Here is a 14,097-nt window from a genome sequence, read left to right as displayed (position 1 = left end):
TTATTTGTTGGGTCTGGTGGGTCACAGAGCGCTCCTCCTGTGGTTGGAACACACTACAGAGCAGATTTGGCTCGCTCTCTGTCATCTCTGTCTTCTCTCCATCAGTTACCCAGTGGATGGACAGTCAGAGAGCCTTTTAATCTAGGGGGGAAACGGTGGGAGCCTTGCTGCTGCTAGAAACGATGAGTAAATTCTCTTTCATACAACGTTGTAGGAGTACAGGGCACTTTCCTGGCTAAACAATATCGGTATTCAAACACTGCCGGAGCCCAAATAGGCCACAACTGCAGGACATGTGGGAGATGAGATACAATTTTTAAAACTGCCTTTTCTCCACCCCCCAAATCAGGAATACAGCCACGATTGTCTTTTTACATAAATATTATGTAATAGCAGGGATATGTAATTAGTTATGAAAAATCTGAAATATACCACTGGCCAAGCATTGTCTCTTGTGGAAGTTACACACTTTAGATATACGCCTGATCTTTTCATAGGTAATCGTCGCTTTAAACTAACATCTCCGTCAATTTAATACGTTTGCATTTTGGAAGGTGTTTTTAAATTTTAGATGCCCTTTATAAACAAAACTATGTTTATACTATTTGTATATCTTTTGAACTATTGTCATTAGGACAGAGTCGTACTAAATAAAAGTCCCAACATGGAAATAATTTGCTTTTAGAATTCATCTGATGACGTTCGTAAGGCAACGTCCACTTATCAATCCGGGTGTGTTTTGAGAATGATGGGGGAGGGAGGCTGTTTTGCTGGTGGTCAATTAAAATCAAACAGCAGAAATTTTACGCGTGATTTCTCTTGGAGGGGGGGCGGGGGGGTGTCAATGGTAAATAGCCGTCGCCGCTTTCCCACCAGCCAGCCAGTAGGTGGCGCTGCATACACACAGATTCTAAAAAACTGGCGAAGGCCAAGCTGCTTGTCAGAGCCCAATGACTGACCATCACTCTACAGTATTTATTTATTTAACATTTAAACACTTGATCATAAACACACAGGTTAGAAATAATTTAAGCCCCGAATACATTTGTAAGATAGTCTCGGTTGGTGAGCTGCTTGTGTTCATTGTTCATTTTATTTTCACACCAAAATGATGATTTCCCACCCCCCCCTCATTTGCCCTGATATGTTGACATTAAAAAAACTTCCTCATCTAGTGTTTGGTAGCACTCAAGGCAGATTATGGATTCCCCTGTAAAGCTGGGGAACCTGGTTGTTGACTGTAATACTAAGGCCATTTTAAACCGCAAGTCAAATGTTATCCAGAGGCAGGTGATTTGTAAAACATTTCTATGGGATTTCTTAAAGACTGCGAGCTCTTGGGCCTGCGTGTGTGTTTGTACAGTTCCTAGCACAATGAGGCGCTGATCCTGAGCGAGGCATTTATGCACTAGTGTGTATTACTATTCATATTGTTGTTAACAAAGGCATCTAATGTTTCTGCTTGGCTGTGCAATGAGATGTGCTTTGCGTGCTTTTTTTGTGTGGCTGTGAATTGACAGGGCGCAAATATTCAATGTGCAACGTACTCCTATCAAAGATCATCACATATCCCCTTTATCCTTTGCCCCTAGTGAAACCTGCCCCTGGCAGTGCAGTCAGGAACTTCCCGCATTCACTAGGGTGTCTTCCATGAAATCAGCGATAAACGCCAGTCCTTACTCGCCAGCATGCATGGAGATCACCAGGACAGTTTGACGGACCATGGTTGGGCCGGGTCTTTGCAGTTCTTATTCAGGAGAAATCAGGCAGTCAAGGGAATAGGGGTTTTGCTGGAGCGAGGACTACAGGATAGGGCCCCGCCGTTTCCTGGAGCGGTCTTATTAGCATTGCATCAAACTATTTTGTGTACATATTCTTAACCAACAGAGCAGGCCTTTTCAAACAGAGTTGTCCGATTACCTGAAACACAATACAGAATCGCCTGGGAAGTCAAGCCAGAGAGTCGTCAGACAACCCTCCACGGGCCTAAACAGCGTTCAGGAGAACAGAACTTTGTGCATAAAAACCATGTAAGGGGATGTGATTTGTTTACATCCAGAGACCTGGGAAGTAGCAAGAGAAAGGCCTCTGGCATGGCTCCCCATTGCAAACAGTGTGTGTGTGGGGAGGGGGGGGGGGAAGGGCACGGGAAGCTCATCTCCAAACCGGAGCGGCTCCTCAGCACACCGCACTGGGCTCCACTTCGGGTGCTGCTGGGAGATGCAGCGTGTTTCTTTTCTGCTCCGAGACGCTGTACACCAGAACGCAGAGCTCACGCACCAGGGACCGAGGGCCCCTGGAAACGGCCAGCCAACCTGGGGAGGGCCCTGGCGGCGCAATCCACCTGCTCGCTGTGAATCTCTCCAGGAGACCCGAGCTGACTGAAACCAGAAACCCACCGACCTAGAGAGGGCAACTGGGGCCAGCGCCCAGCTCCCGAGCTCCATTTCCATGGAGCCCGTGTTAAACTTTCCCCTGCAAACGGTGTCTTTCCTTTAATAAGTAACTCGTCCCTTTTATTCCTCGGCACGACACAGGCCCCTTCCCGTGTGATCTCTCCTACATTATTTCCACGGTACAGGCTCTGGGTGCATGAATTACCATAGATTACGCCGCTTAATGTGCTTTTAAAGGGCTCGGAGTACGCTTAAATCTATTTATCGATAGTTAGGGCTCATATCACCGACTTAAGTTGTGTGTTTAGCCAACTAATTGCCCGCTCCCCTCCACCGCCACCGCCAACTTACTTTGTCACCGAAACTTCTAGCTAAAGGCGCCTAACTCTTGGGAGGAAAACCTGGATCGCCAAAGGGGCTGAGCTGGGAACACAAAGAACTGGCTTCATACTCAGGGGGCCAGACCCCCTTTCCTAACGTTCAGCCGGTCTCAGTTCATAAACAGCCCAGAGAGGGCAAAGATCCGAGGCCTTCCCCCCGCCCCGACCCCCTTTTGTCTCTTGCTTTGAGAGATGAGCATTACTTCGGAAACACAAGGCTAATGCAGTTGAGGCCAGACATGTAATTTGATTGCAAATCCAGTGCACCACTCCCTCCGAGCTATTCTGCTTTAAAGAATATTTTAAGCAAATCGCGGATTGTTATCACGGGGCCAATGCCAGATTTTCTGTGCTTCTCCGCCAAGAAAACATCAAGACTAGTCAATCAAGAAGCAACAAGCTCTATATGAGAAGTTCAGAGAGAACCGCACTATAAGGAGTGGAGATGTTACCAGGAGCGTTAGGGTTACACACACAAAGCACAGCGAGTGTTTCTAAGGACTACAGCTATCCTCTCTCTCTCTCTCTGTTTGAGGTAGCCCTTAGAAACACACACATACACACAAAACTGATGTAGCCCATAGTGTACATATATACACAGTGTATATCTGAAACCCGCCCTGTGTTCATTTGCAGCTAAGCAGCTACACTCTGGGCCATAAACGTTGATAACCGAGGAACAGCCCAGGATTATGAACAGGGAAACTAGTCCCAGACTGTAAACAATTCGTGGGGAGGGGAAAGTGTTAACGATGGTTTCCTCCGTCCTTGCCTTCCCCCCCCCCGCCCCAAAGTAAAACAAAACAAAACAAACAAATAAATCATGGCCTGGGCCGGTGGCCTTTCAGAACAGCTTGCCCTCCAATTCCAAGGCCGGGGCCGGGAGAATGGAAATGACACACTGCACCCAGAGCTTCGGTCTGCTCAAAACTAAGACGCTCAGCTGCTAAGGGCAAGCGAACCGCACCTGGCAGCGCTATCCCGGGGTAAATCCTGCGGACTTTACCCGCCCGAGGCTTCCCACTGACTTTCTACTGAGGAGGCCCCTCGCGTGAGTAAGGAGAGGGAAAACTGGACCTCAGGGTTGCTGGACCAGACAATCAGGTTTGCTGTGCGAAATCGGGGATTTAAAGTGGAGATTCCCCCCCCCCCCACAAACTGGGGTTTCCTTTTTTAGGTATAGACCGCAGATTGCGCCAGCCTCCTTCGCCGAGCGACCGAGAAAAGGACCCCTTTAGGGAAGGAATTTAGAACTAAATAACATTTCTTCCTCATAACATAACAATGATGATAATTTACAATGCATGATAGGGTTCTTTTGTGTGTGAATTTTGCACACACACACATTGCTGATGTCTCTGATGCTGTTTCCAAAATATCCTCGCGACTATGTCAGGATGGATGGAACTAAGGACCTAAAGCTGAAGAATGGCAAAGCGGTCAAAAGCAGATTCATCCTGAAAACTCAGGTAAACGTGAATCGGCTTTAAAAACACACACATAAAACAGAGGAAAGTTGTTCTTATGAGCAAGAGGAAGTTTCCCTTTTATTTTGCATGCCCAGTAACAATGATCAAACCCCTGTTCGGTGAAACAGACAAATCACAGTAATCTTTAGCGTACACTGTCAACGACACTGATTTTAAGAAACAGAAAAGGAACCCAGATCTCGGTAACAGTCATCATAACACTGTATTATGAGTTAGAGAGGACTGGCTGCCATGAGCAAAAAAAAAAAAGTTAAGACATTCTCACGACATGATAGTGATTCAAAGGGCACAGACCACAGAGGGCCACAAGTAGGCTAAGAAAGAAACAAAATCTACCTCTGAAACAAACGCAGCTCAGCATGCTTATGATCTATACACACGTATACATCGGTGTGTGTGTGCGTGTGAGAGATTTATCCAAATATGTGTAACTTTGACATAACTGGTGTAAATTCTAATAGTAGAATTGTGTCACAGACATGCAAACTATACTGTGTGTTTTAGAGTCAAACACATTTATAAAGGCATATATGTGTATAATATTGTTACACCAGATATTAAATTATACATACAGTGTGTACCTATACAGTACATATTATACATTGGTAAACATGTATACACATAGACGCTTGAATATTTATACACATAGATACTTGAATGTTTGTTTTATATATAGATATAACATTCAAGTATCTATGTGTATACATATTCAAGTGTCTATGTGTATACATATTTATGTAACACAATCCATATACATATGTAACACAATTCTACCTATTTGCTATTCTCCTGAAAAGATCAATTGGCTGCAGAAGAGTCGGCTGCTTAACACAGAGAGTGGAGAAGAGGAGGGCGAGAGAGTTAAGCCTGCTAATTACGGGGAAAGGAGCAGGGATATTTCTATATGACGACTGTAAAATATTTTAACACAATGGAGTAAATGATTAGTTGTATTTAAAGAAAGAAAGAAAGAAAAAGGAAAAATAAAAGAAGGAAATGTTAGGCTGTTTTTACAAGGCTTTTTCCAACCCCTAGTTCAACAGAAACACTCATTTATCTGAGCAATTCTGCATCTTTAAGATAAATTACACAGCAGCGTAATAAATTTAAAGTACACCCGATTTTTTTTAATCATTAATTGTAAATGTGCAAAATACCTGCTGGTACTTCACTTTAGAAGAATGTAATTGGCAAAAATAGGAGGCTGATGAATAGATAATAGACCCTTAACCACCAATAAACAGTAAGCAGCAGCCAGCAGTATTAGGATGTGATCATAATTATTCTACAGCGCCAGCCAATAGGAGCGGGAGAACTCGGCCCTAAAATCACTCCCAAACCTAAAGGTAATTTCGAAAATACGGATAGGGCTGGAATTTCTGACTTGCTCGCCTGTCCCCTTGCAATAACCCCGCGTGTCCTAGGTTTGCATACTGCAAGCATCTTCCGGGGTGCTCTCCTTTGTGCCCACCGCGGTGGATTGAGTCTAAGCAGGTAATAGCCCTAAGGAAGTTCTCAAACAAACAAACAAAACAAAACACCAAAATCCCAGGCGTTTTCGTTGCAAACAACTATTTCAAAAGTGAATGCATCTACCTGTGGGGGCATCCCAGGGGGACTCTGACATTCCCATGGTTGTCTGGCTTCTCGGGGATCAAGGCATCCGTAGATCGGATTTTGGAAACACCTTTGCATCAGGGGAGAGGCTAGGCGGGCGAGTGAGGCTAGCAGGATACACAACGCTGAGCATGCAATCAGTCTTCTGAAAGGCTGAATTGGAGCGAATCCACTTAGCCGATTTTAGAGCATCAGGAGTAACCTCCCGCCCCGGGATTCGAAGTGGGAAATCCCTGAGCTCGTACCTACCTTAGCTGCATCTGGCTGGGCTGCTGGAGGGAAGGACGGATCTGCTGCTGGAGCGGTGAGAGGAGCCTGGCTAGGACACCAGCTGGAGTGAGTGGAGAGAGACACACTCCGTTCCGGGCCCTGGATCCATCCCTCCAGGATCCCAGCTGCCAGAGCTCGCCTCCCCTCTGACGCACTTTAAAGAGTCTCCCCCTTTCAACCTCCAGGCGAGTAATAGCGACCAATCATCAAGCCATTTACCAGGCTTCAGAGGAAGCTGTTTATGTGATCCCAGCACTAATTAGGCTCATGAACTAACAAATCGTTTGCACAACTTGTGAAGGGACCGATCACATCCATGGATTGTCTTTGGACGTAGAGTAGCCGCCTTCCGCAGGAGGGAAACTTCTCCAGGCAACTTTTTTGGTGTGTGTGTGTGTGTCTCTCTCTCTCTCTCTCTCTCTCTCTCTCCCTTTTGGGTGCCGCTTGCCGCCGCCTCCTCTCCGCCAGCCCCTGTCTATTTATGTGTGTATCTAGCCCTCCTGAAGTCACTCCCCGCTGCAAACTTCCCCGGCTCCGGGCGGACTTGGGGGGCTGCGGAGCCCGCTCCTCGTGCACCAGAGGCAGACAGAGCTTTGGCCGGGGGACTCCAGCTGCCGCAGCATGTTCCAGCCCACACCCAAGCGGTGTTTCACCATCGAGTCGCTGGTGGCCAAAGACAGCCCCTTGCCCGCGTCTCGCTCCGAGGACCCTATCCGGCCGGCGGCGCTCAGCTATGCCAACTCCAGCCCGATGAACCCTTTCCTCAACGGCTTCCACTCCACCGGCAGAGGGGTCTACTCCAACCCGGACTTGGTCTTTGCGGAGGCCGTCTCGCACCCGCCTAACCCGGCGGTGCCGGTGCACCCCGTCCCGCCTCCCCACGCCTTGGCCGCCCACCCACTGCCTTCCTCTCACTCCCCGCACCCGCTGTTTGCCTCGCAGCAAAGGGACCCTTCCACTTTCTACCCCTGGCTAATACACAGATACCGATATCTGGGCCACCGGTTCCAAGGTACGTGCCACTCCTCTTCCTTTGCCAGCCGCGCGCCCAATGCGCTCCGGATCCATTCTGTCCCCACACCCTGGCCTGGTGGGGCTGGCTGGGGGCGGGGGGGGGGGGGTGTCTGGAAAGCGTGGGAGTGAAATTGACGGCTACAAACCCCAGTGTATGGTCTGCGGTGTGGGGAACGGAAGACGCCTTTTAAAAGGCGAAGAAGGGGAGACAGGGTCAGAGCTTCGTTGAAGTCCTCAAAGTGGGCGCCGGTTTGCTCGTTGTTGGGGGAGTCGGCTCTCGTTTTTCTTTGCCCCGCTATCGAACTGGAGAAGCTGCCAGCGGAAGCGGGGTGTGCTGGGTTGGAGGTGGGGGGAGGAGGGGGGCAGGCTAGGGCCGGGGGTTAGCAGTTGTTTTAAAGTGGTTTAAAGATCAGGCATAAAAGTTGTGGTTTTAAAAAAAAATCACCGCGAAAACTGTCGCAAGTTTTCAAAGGGCTGGCCGTTCCAGTAACACTCCCTCTCTGGATCTCGGCCTGCCAGAAATATCCAAACAAACAGGGCTGCGGGGAACATCAAACGTCGTTGCAGAAACGGAATATACCTCGTCACATTTTCGGTATATTTCTCCCTTGACAAGCCAGATCAGCGCAGCCAAGGCAGAGCCGGCGCCACGAAGAGTTTCCGTTTTAAAAAAAAATCCCCGACTTCCTATTGTTCACAGTAACAAAATAATACCAATAAAACAAAGTGAGCGGTTATTGTCTTAAAATAATACGAAGGCCGATGAGAAAGAGAGCGAGCAAGTTTGTTTGTTTTTTTTTTTTGCGGGGGGTGGGGGTCGGTGAATTTCACACAGAGTCCTTCCAGTCACCAAGTGACTAATAACCAGTTGAGGGGAAATAACCAAAGCTTATGGCCCACAATCAATAAACAAATCCCCCCTTGCCCCAGTTAATTTAACCCTTTGCTAACAGCTTTGTCCCCCCCCTCCCCCAAGAAAGATCAGGTTTCTTTTCTACGATGTCCCATTCAGTTTTGCGTGTGTGTGTTTTTTGACGTTCAAGCCGTTAAAAAAACAACAACAACAACCTTATTTATTCTCAAAGTAGTAGTTTGGTTTTTTTAGGCTGCAAAATGCAGCCCCCGATGTCCCTCCGCAGAGAGCGAGAGCCTTTCTGAAGAAAGGGAGACGTGGTTCAAAACGGATTATAGCCTCTCAGAACAAAATTACAGGTTTCGCTGACCAAATTGTTTGTCCCAGTTATCAGCAGATTGGTAAAGAGCGGGCGGAAATTTCCCAGTGTTATGCCACAGACTGGTTTAAATCACAACCTCCTAATGGGGCGATCTTTAAAGAAAACTGAAAAGGACCTAGCTGGTTCTTCGTTGGTTTTGTAACCTTGCAAGAAGCGATTCCCAGTAGTCGAAAATGGCGATCCTTCCTAGGGAAACAAACCAACCGATCAACCTTTCACGCCCGCAAAACGCGTATTCAGATTTACGCTCCCTAAAGTTTGTTGTTTGTGTGTTTATTTTTATGAAAATGTGTTAGTCCCGCTGCCGCAATCGCAAGGGGGCTGGTAAACAGAGAGTTCAGGGTCACCATCCCCTCGCTGGCATTAGCATTGCATGTCTGCTGCAGAGCCGGCTTATAAACGGTGTGTAACTATTTAAAAGATACCGTTCAAAACAAACAAAAAAAGGGGTTCTGGAATGTAGTTTTCGGAGGGTCAACCAGGGTCAGATCTGAGGAATACGGGGCTGTCTCTAAACAGCCAAGTTATGCACAGAGATCACCACATACTCCCTTGCGCATCTGCGGAATCTATAATATTGGAATAGCTGGACAGCTCGAATTGTGAATAGTTTGCCTTTCTTATTAGGTTTAAAATATAACCATCGGTTTAATCTACACCCAATTGTGAATTCCTAACTGTTACTGCAATAAATAACACAGGTATGATAGCGGTGATTTCTCCATCCATTAGTTTTTAATACTCCCATAAAGGTGGATTTTATTTTATTGATTACTTTCGCGTGCTGATCTGGAGTCTCGCCTTTTTTCTATATGGTAGGGAAAACAGTCTATAAAGGAGGAGGTGGTTTTTTTTAAACGAGTAAGAATTTTCTCCGCCGGGTAATAGTGAGAAAGTAACGCTAAGGCTGAATAATACGAATGGCGTGTGTTTGTGGAAAGGTGTTTTGCTAATCTCTGTTTTGCCCTGCTGTCCAGGGAATGAAACCAGCCCAGAGAGCTTCCTCTTGCACAATGCACTGGCCAGGAAACCCAAACGGATTCGTACAGCTTTCTCGCCATCCCAGTTACTGAGACTGGAGCATGCTTTTGAAAAGAATCACTACGTAGTAGGAGCAGAAAGGAAACAATTGGCACACAGCCTCAGCCTCACCGAAACTCAGGTAAGGGCACAGATGGGAAGTTTCTGGGGCCGGAATGTGAGGTCTAATAATGTAACTAACAAAATACGCTGCCAGACTCCAAGGTGCGGAGTAAAAGATATACAATTTTTCTGCAAATGCAGGGATTCATATCTAATATAAATGGGGAGGGGGGCGGTGTATTTCTAGCTGAGTCTGCCTTTCCACTGCCTGGTTAATATAAAATACGTCCTATTTATTAAAACAACCCACCTTCCTTAAAAATTACAGGGGTCACAATTATTATTCTGAATAATGTCCAAAGTAAACCATAGTTATTTTTTCCCCTGTGAGTTATCTGTGGTCATTCAGGACTAAATGCTCGCTGTATTGATAATACATGAAGATGATAAATGAATCGCTACATCCCTGTTAATATTAAAAATCTCGATTTGCATTTTCAAAGGACAACTTCTTGGTCAATGTGGGTTTTTCCTGCCAATTTGAGTAACATTTGGGTTTAAAACTGTTTATTTTAAGGAAAGAGACATAGTTTATAAGACGAATTTTCTATCCCTGTATAGAGCTCCTGCAAAATTGGGATACTTTACTTGCCGAGACATAAAGATAAAAATTAAACACAGACATCTTACTAACCCAAATGACTTTAATTATATCTCTCTGTGTCGGCTGAGGTACAGAATTTTAATGCGGGATATTTTTGTTTAGCTGATCTGTATATTTCAAGTGACAATTACAACTCTGTCTTACGTTGTATGGGTGCAAAGCGAGCAGTGCCTTGGACGGCACCACAGACAGATTGTTTCAGTCAGTCTGAACGGTCTGGGCTTGCATCAAAGATGTTGGAAGGAAACAGATTGGAATAATTGAATTGTTTTAGAATTGTCAAGACAGCTCATATTGGGTTCTTGAAGCAAATACAAGGCTAATTGTACTTCAGAGGCTTCTTAACGATCCAGCCGTAAGAGTTTATGGTGTGGATGAGCCATTTCGTATTTAGGATGCATGTGAACTGTCTAAGGCGTGTGTTTAAAGCCAGATGGGTTATTTAGATAGAGCTTTTCAGTTTCTTCGGAACTCTGCTGCTCAGGTCTCTTACCTTTCACGCGGTTTTGTTAGTGTCAAACTAGAGTTGTTTTTTCTTGGGGCGGGGGTGTTCGGGAGACCCACAGTGAGGAGTTGCGGAGGGGATTGTCTCTGCTGCAATATGTGGCCCTGTATCTAAGGCGGGGGGGACCCCATCTCCAGTCGCAGCCTAGTTCAAAGTTCCCAGTAAACAGTAACGCTCTCTGTGCGGATTAAGTTGTAACACTTCTTTTTTTCCTTTTCGGGGGGAAGCAATAAAGAGGTTGGCGCTTTTGTTTTAAAAAGTCTCCCTAACAAAACAATAAAAAAGGATCGCCACTTTTATGAGGTTCTCCGAACAAGGGGCCGGTCACCGGCTTATTTCCACTGGAAAGCTGTATTTAAGGTGGTCTTTGTCCTGCTTGATTCCGAAGCTGGTTGGGGTCTTTTGTCCAGATGTCAAACCCCTCGTTCCCTACAAACGAGCTCCCTTTTGGAGATCAGCGGGCAGAAATGAACCGTCCTCCCCTTCAATTAGCAAACTAAAAGCAAATTAAACTCACCCCTTGTTCCCCGCTCAGCTTTTTAATGGGAGACTTTTGGAGAATATGAAAATGCAGCAGAGATGTGTGGCTGGCATGGTAGTAGCTCTGTTCTGAAGAGCCAGCGAAGCGGGTTAAACCAGCTTATTAAAATGCTCCAGTTTTCCCCCCCCCCTTTTGCTAGGGCCTTTATCAGGCACTTTCAGACAGAACCAGAGTCTGAACTGCTTTAAAAAAAACCCACCCGTGTTTACCTTTGGCCACTTCAAGGAGTGTGGCCAGCTCTCGAGATAAACTTCTGGATCAATACTATCTGTAATTAAATGACTGAAGTAATCTGGTGTATATTTAAGTCAGATTTATTCCACTCTGAACACATTTCAGAGAGGCATTTTTTTTATGGCACTTGAAGGATTCGCTTTAATACGATCGCTTCTGGACGCCCCTGCACAAACAACCGCTGTATAAAATGGGTTTGTAATGTTTGCTAGGTTTTTTTTGGCGAGGAGGGGGAGGAATGTTCTCAAGGAGACGCCTCTATAATGCTCCGAATCCTGCTCCCCTCCTCTCCTGGGAAAGTAAAGGCCCTAGTGGGATTTTAAAAGGATCGCCATCTCTTCTTTTTAATTAATATCATTTTGAGGGGAGTTTGAACAGTTTCACTGCCAGAATAGTTACTCCAAGGTTCAGCTGGTCCAGAATGTTAAAGAACAGTCAATGCTATAATACAACGTCACCCCCCCCCTCCAAAATGCGATTAAACCGATCTATCCAAGACTCTGTTCCAAGGGGCCTACATTGAACAAATGTACTGCAGTTTAAGGGATCACTTCCCAGATGTTGAATACTACTACACACTTACAAAGGAGAAGGGCCGATGATTTGTTTGTATTGTGACTGGAGTAGTTGCTTCTTTTGAAAGATTACGTGCAATTGGTTGTAGAATTTATTAGTTGTTTTTCCAAATTAGATACTTCATGTGTAATGCAGAGTATAGAAAACTCGTGCGTGTTATGCAGAGCGTATGTGTGTTTAGAGAGAGTATATGTGTGGTCTATATACGTGCATGTAGTCATACATTGTGTGTGTGTATGGATGTGCACACTTTCTCTTTATATATCACCCTATATAGACAAACTGTATCCACCCAAGTGTCTGTCTCTATGTATACGCACACTGTGTATATATATATATATATATATATATATATACACACACACACACACACACACACACACATATGCAGACGCAGAGTTCCGGACCCCCTTCCAAACAGATTTCTTCAACCCCTTGAGAAAATAGAGAAAGAAAATAGACCTAGATTTTTTCCCCATACAAGATTCCTTAATGGGGGCAGAAATCTTCAAAGGGAACCAGTGTAATGACCTCACCAATTTTCTGGAGTGTTAAAGTGAAACCAGCCAAGTAATCCCCAATTTTGTTTCTCATCTGCAGGTAAAAGTATGGTTTCAGAACAGAAGGACAAAGTTCAAGCGACAAAAGTTGGAAGAGGAAGGTTCAGACTCACAACAGAAGAAAAAAGGGACTCATCACATTAACCGGTGGAGAATTGCCACGAAACAAGCCAGTCCAGAAGAAATAGACGTCACTTCAGACGATTAAAAACTGGCACTTGGACATTCAGCCAACCAAACAAAAAAGTGTTAAAAGGATCACACACAAGAAAGTGGCGTTGCAGGGAAGATACATAAAGGCTTCATCAAAATGCAATTCTCGTCTAGGAAGCAGCTGAGAGCGAGCGAGCGAAAGATCCAAAATGTGGCACTGTTGGCACAAGTCTGGCAAAGGGGGGATCTGTCAATCAAAGCCAAACCACCGAGACAAGATGATTGACAGGTATTCCGTTTCTCGCAGTCCACTTTTAAAAACAAAATAACGAGAGAAAGAGAGAGAGAGAGAGAGAGAGAGAGAAACCCCCCCTAACAGGACATATTGCACTTCACGGTTTGTCCAGTCTTTAAAAGAGAATTCCATACACAGCCCAGAACCACACCTGTTTCAGAAACTTGAATTGCATGTGTAAAAGCCGAGTGGGCAAAACCAGTTCCTAAAGACAGAAATGGATTGTCATTTGTTTCCCCTTTGAGACAGGTTCTGTGTGCTTTTTAATTTTATATTACGAGAAATGTGCCGTCTGTAAACATTTTATGATAACTTCTGGCGTCAAAGTGATTGTGAAAGCTAAATGAAGTAGCAGTAACCATAGTGTTCCTCCCAAATGGACAACACGGTGGGATGGGGTGGGGATGGGTTTGACTTTTGCTGCAGAGAAAAAAAAATCATTTAAAATATAATAGTCCCATTATGAAGCTTAATTTTTTGTTTAAATCCAATGACCACGTTTGATGAGAGGGTCCCTGATTGGCCAAACTTCCAAACCTGGCAGTAGCCGTGTAAAGGACTCTGTGTAAAGGATGGGTTCTAAATGGCCATCTTCATTGGAGGCAAGTGTCAAGCACTGAGCTTATAATATTCCAAGATTATAGAGCTACTAAAAAAAGTGACAAATGTTTCCTTAATGTCTTCTATACCAGAATGTAAATATTTTTGTGTTTTGTGTTTAATTTGTTAGAATTCTAACACACTATATACTTCCAAGAAGTATGTCATTGTCAATATTTTGTCAATAAAGATTTATCCATATGCCCTAAATTTTTAAGCAATATTTTTCCACGTTTTTTGAACCTTGGAAGTTCGTTCCCCCCCCCCTTTTATTTTTCATTTTTTGTTACTGTAGTGACTTCACGCCCTAAACATTCCTGTCAATTTCCGCACCAATGAACCATTCATCATACGCAGTGCACTGACTGGCCTTTTATTCATTAATTCAGTCGCTTATCAATAGAAAGTTTAAAACAAAATAACCCAGAAGTGAGAACCACTTTTTTTTTCTAATACAGAAAGGGCAAGAGATAAATAATGTAGC

The 14,097-nt window shown here is 45.0% G+C and overlaps 2 protein-coding genes across 2 annotated transcripts in view; one reads left to right on the top strand and one right to left on the bottom strand.

The window, feature by feature from the left end:
- The window catches only part of PDZD8 (PDZ domain containing 8), a 255,486-nt gene extending 249,200 nt beyond the window's left edge, over positions 1-6,286 (bottom strand). The window contains exon 1 of the mRNA XM_084633971.1: positions 6,133-6,286. The gene's annotated coding sequence lies outside the window, so the exon portion shown is untranslated. The remainder of the gene's footprint in view (positions 1-6,132) is intronic.
- Positions 6,287-6,766: 480 nt separating this feature from the next.
- EMX2 (empty spiracles homeobox 2) lies at positions 6,767-13,257 on the top strand. Its single transcript, XM_084633973.1, has 3 exons — positions 6,767-7,165; positions 9,380-9,564; positions 12,606-13,257. The coding sequence occupies exons 1-3, from the start codon at positions 6,775-6,777 to the stop codon at positions 12,771-12,773; spliced, it is 744 nt and encodes a 247-aa protein (XP_084490099.1). The 5' UTR covers positions 6,767-6,774; the 3' UTR covers positions 12,774-13,257.
- The last annotated feature ends 840 nt before the right edge of the window (positions 13,258-14,097 follow it).

The sequence above is a fragment of the Lepidochelys olivacea genome, assembly GCF_965140295.1.
Source record: "Lepidochelys olivacea isolate rLepOli2 genome assembly, chromosome: 7".
Lineage (NCBI taxonomy): Eukaryota > Metazoa > Chordata > Testudines > Cheloniidae > Lepidochelys > Lepidochelys olivacea.
The sequence above is the reverse complement of the archived record's forward strand: the minus strand, read 5'-3'. Positions and strand labels throughout refer to the sequence as shown.

What these genes read in the sequence shown, in the direction of transcription:
- EMX2 (XM_084633973.1), top strand. Translation starts at nt 6,775, where the DNA reads ATGTTCCAGCCCACACCCAAGCGGTGTTTCACCATCGAGTCGCTGGTG. An exon ending in TCTGGGCCACCGGTTCCAAG is followed by an intron (nt 7,166 to 9,379) that starts GTACGTGCCACT and finishes CCTGCTGTCCAG; the next exon opens with GGAATGAAACCAGCCCAGAG. An exon ending in TCAGCCTCACCGAAACTCAG is followed by an intron (nt 9,565 to 12,605) that starts GTAAGGGCACAG and finishes TCTCATCTGCAG; the next exon opens with GTAAAAGTATGGTTTCAGAA.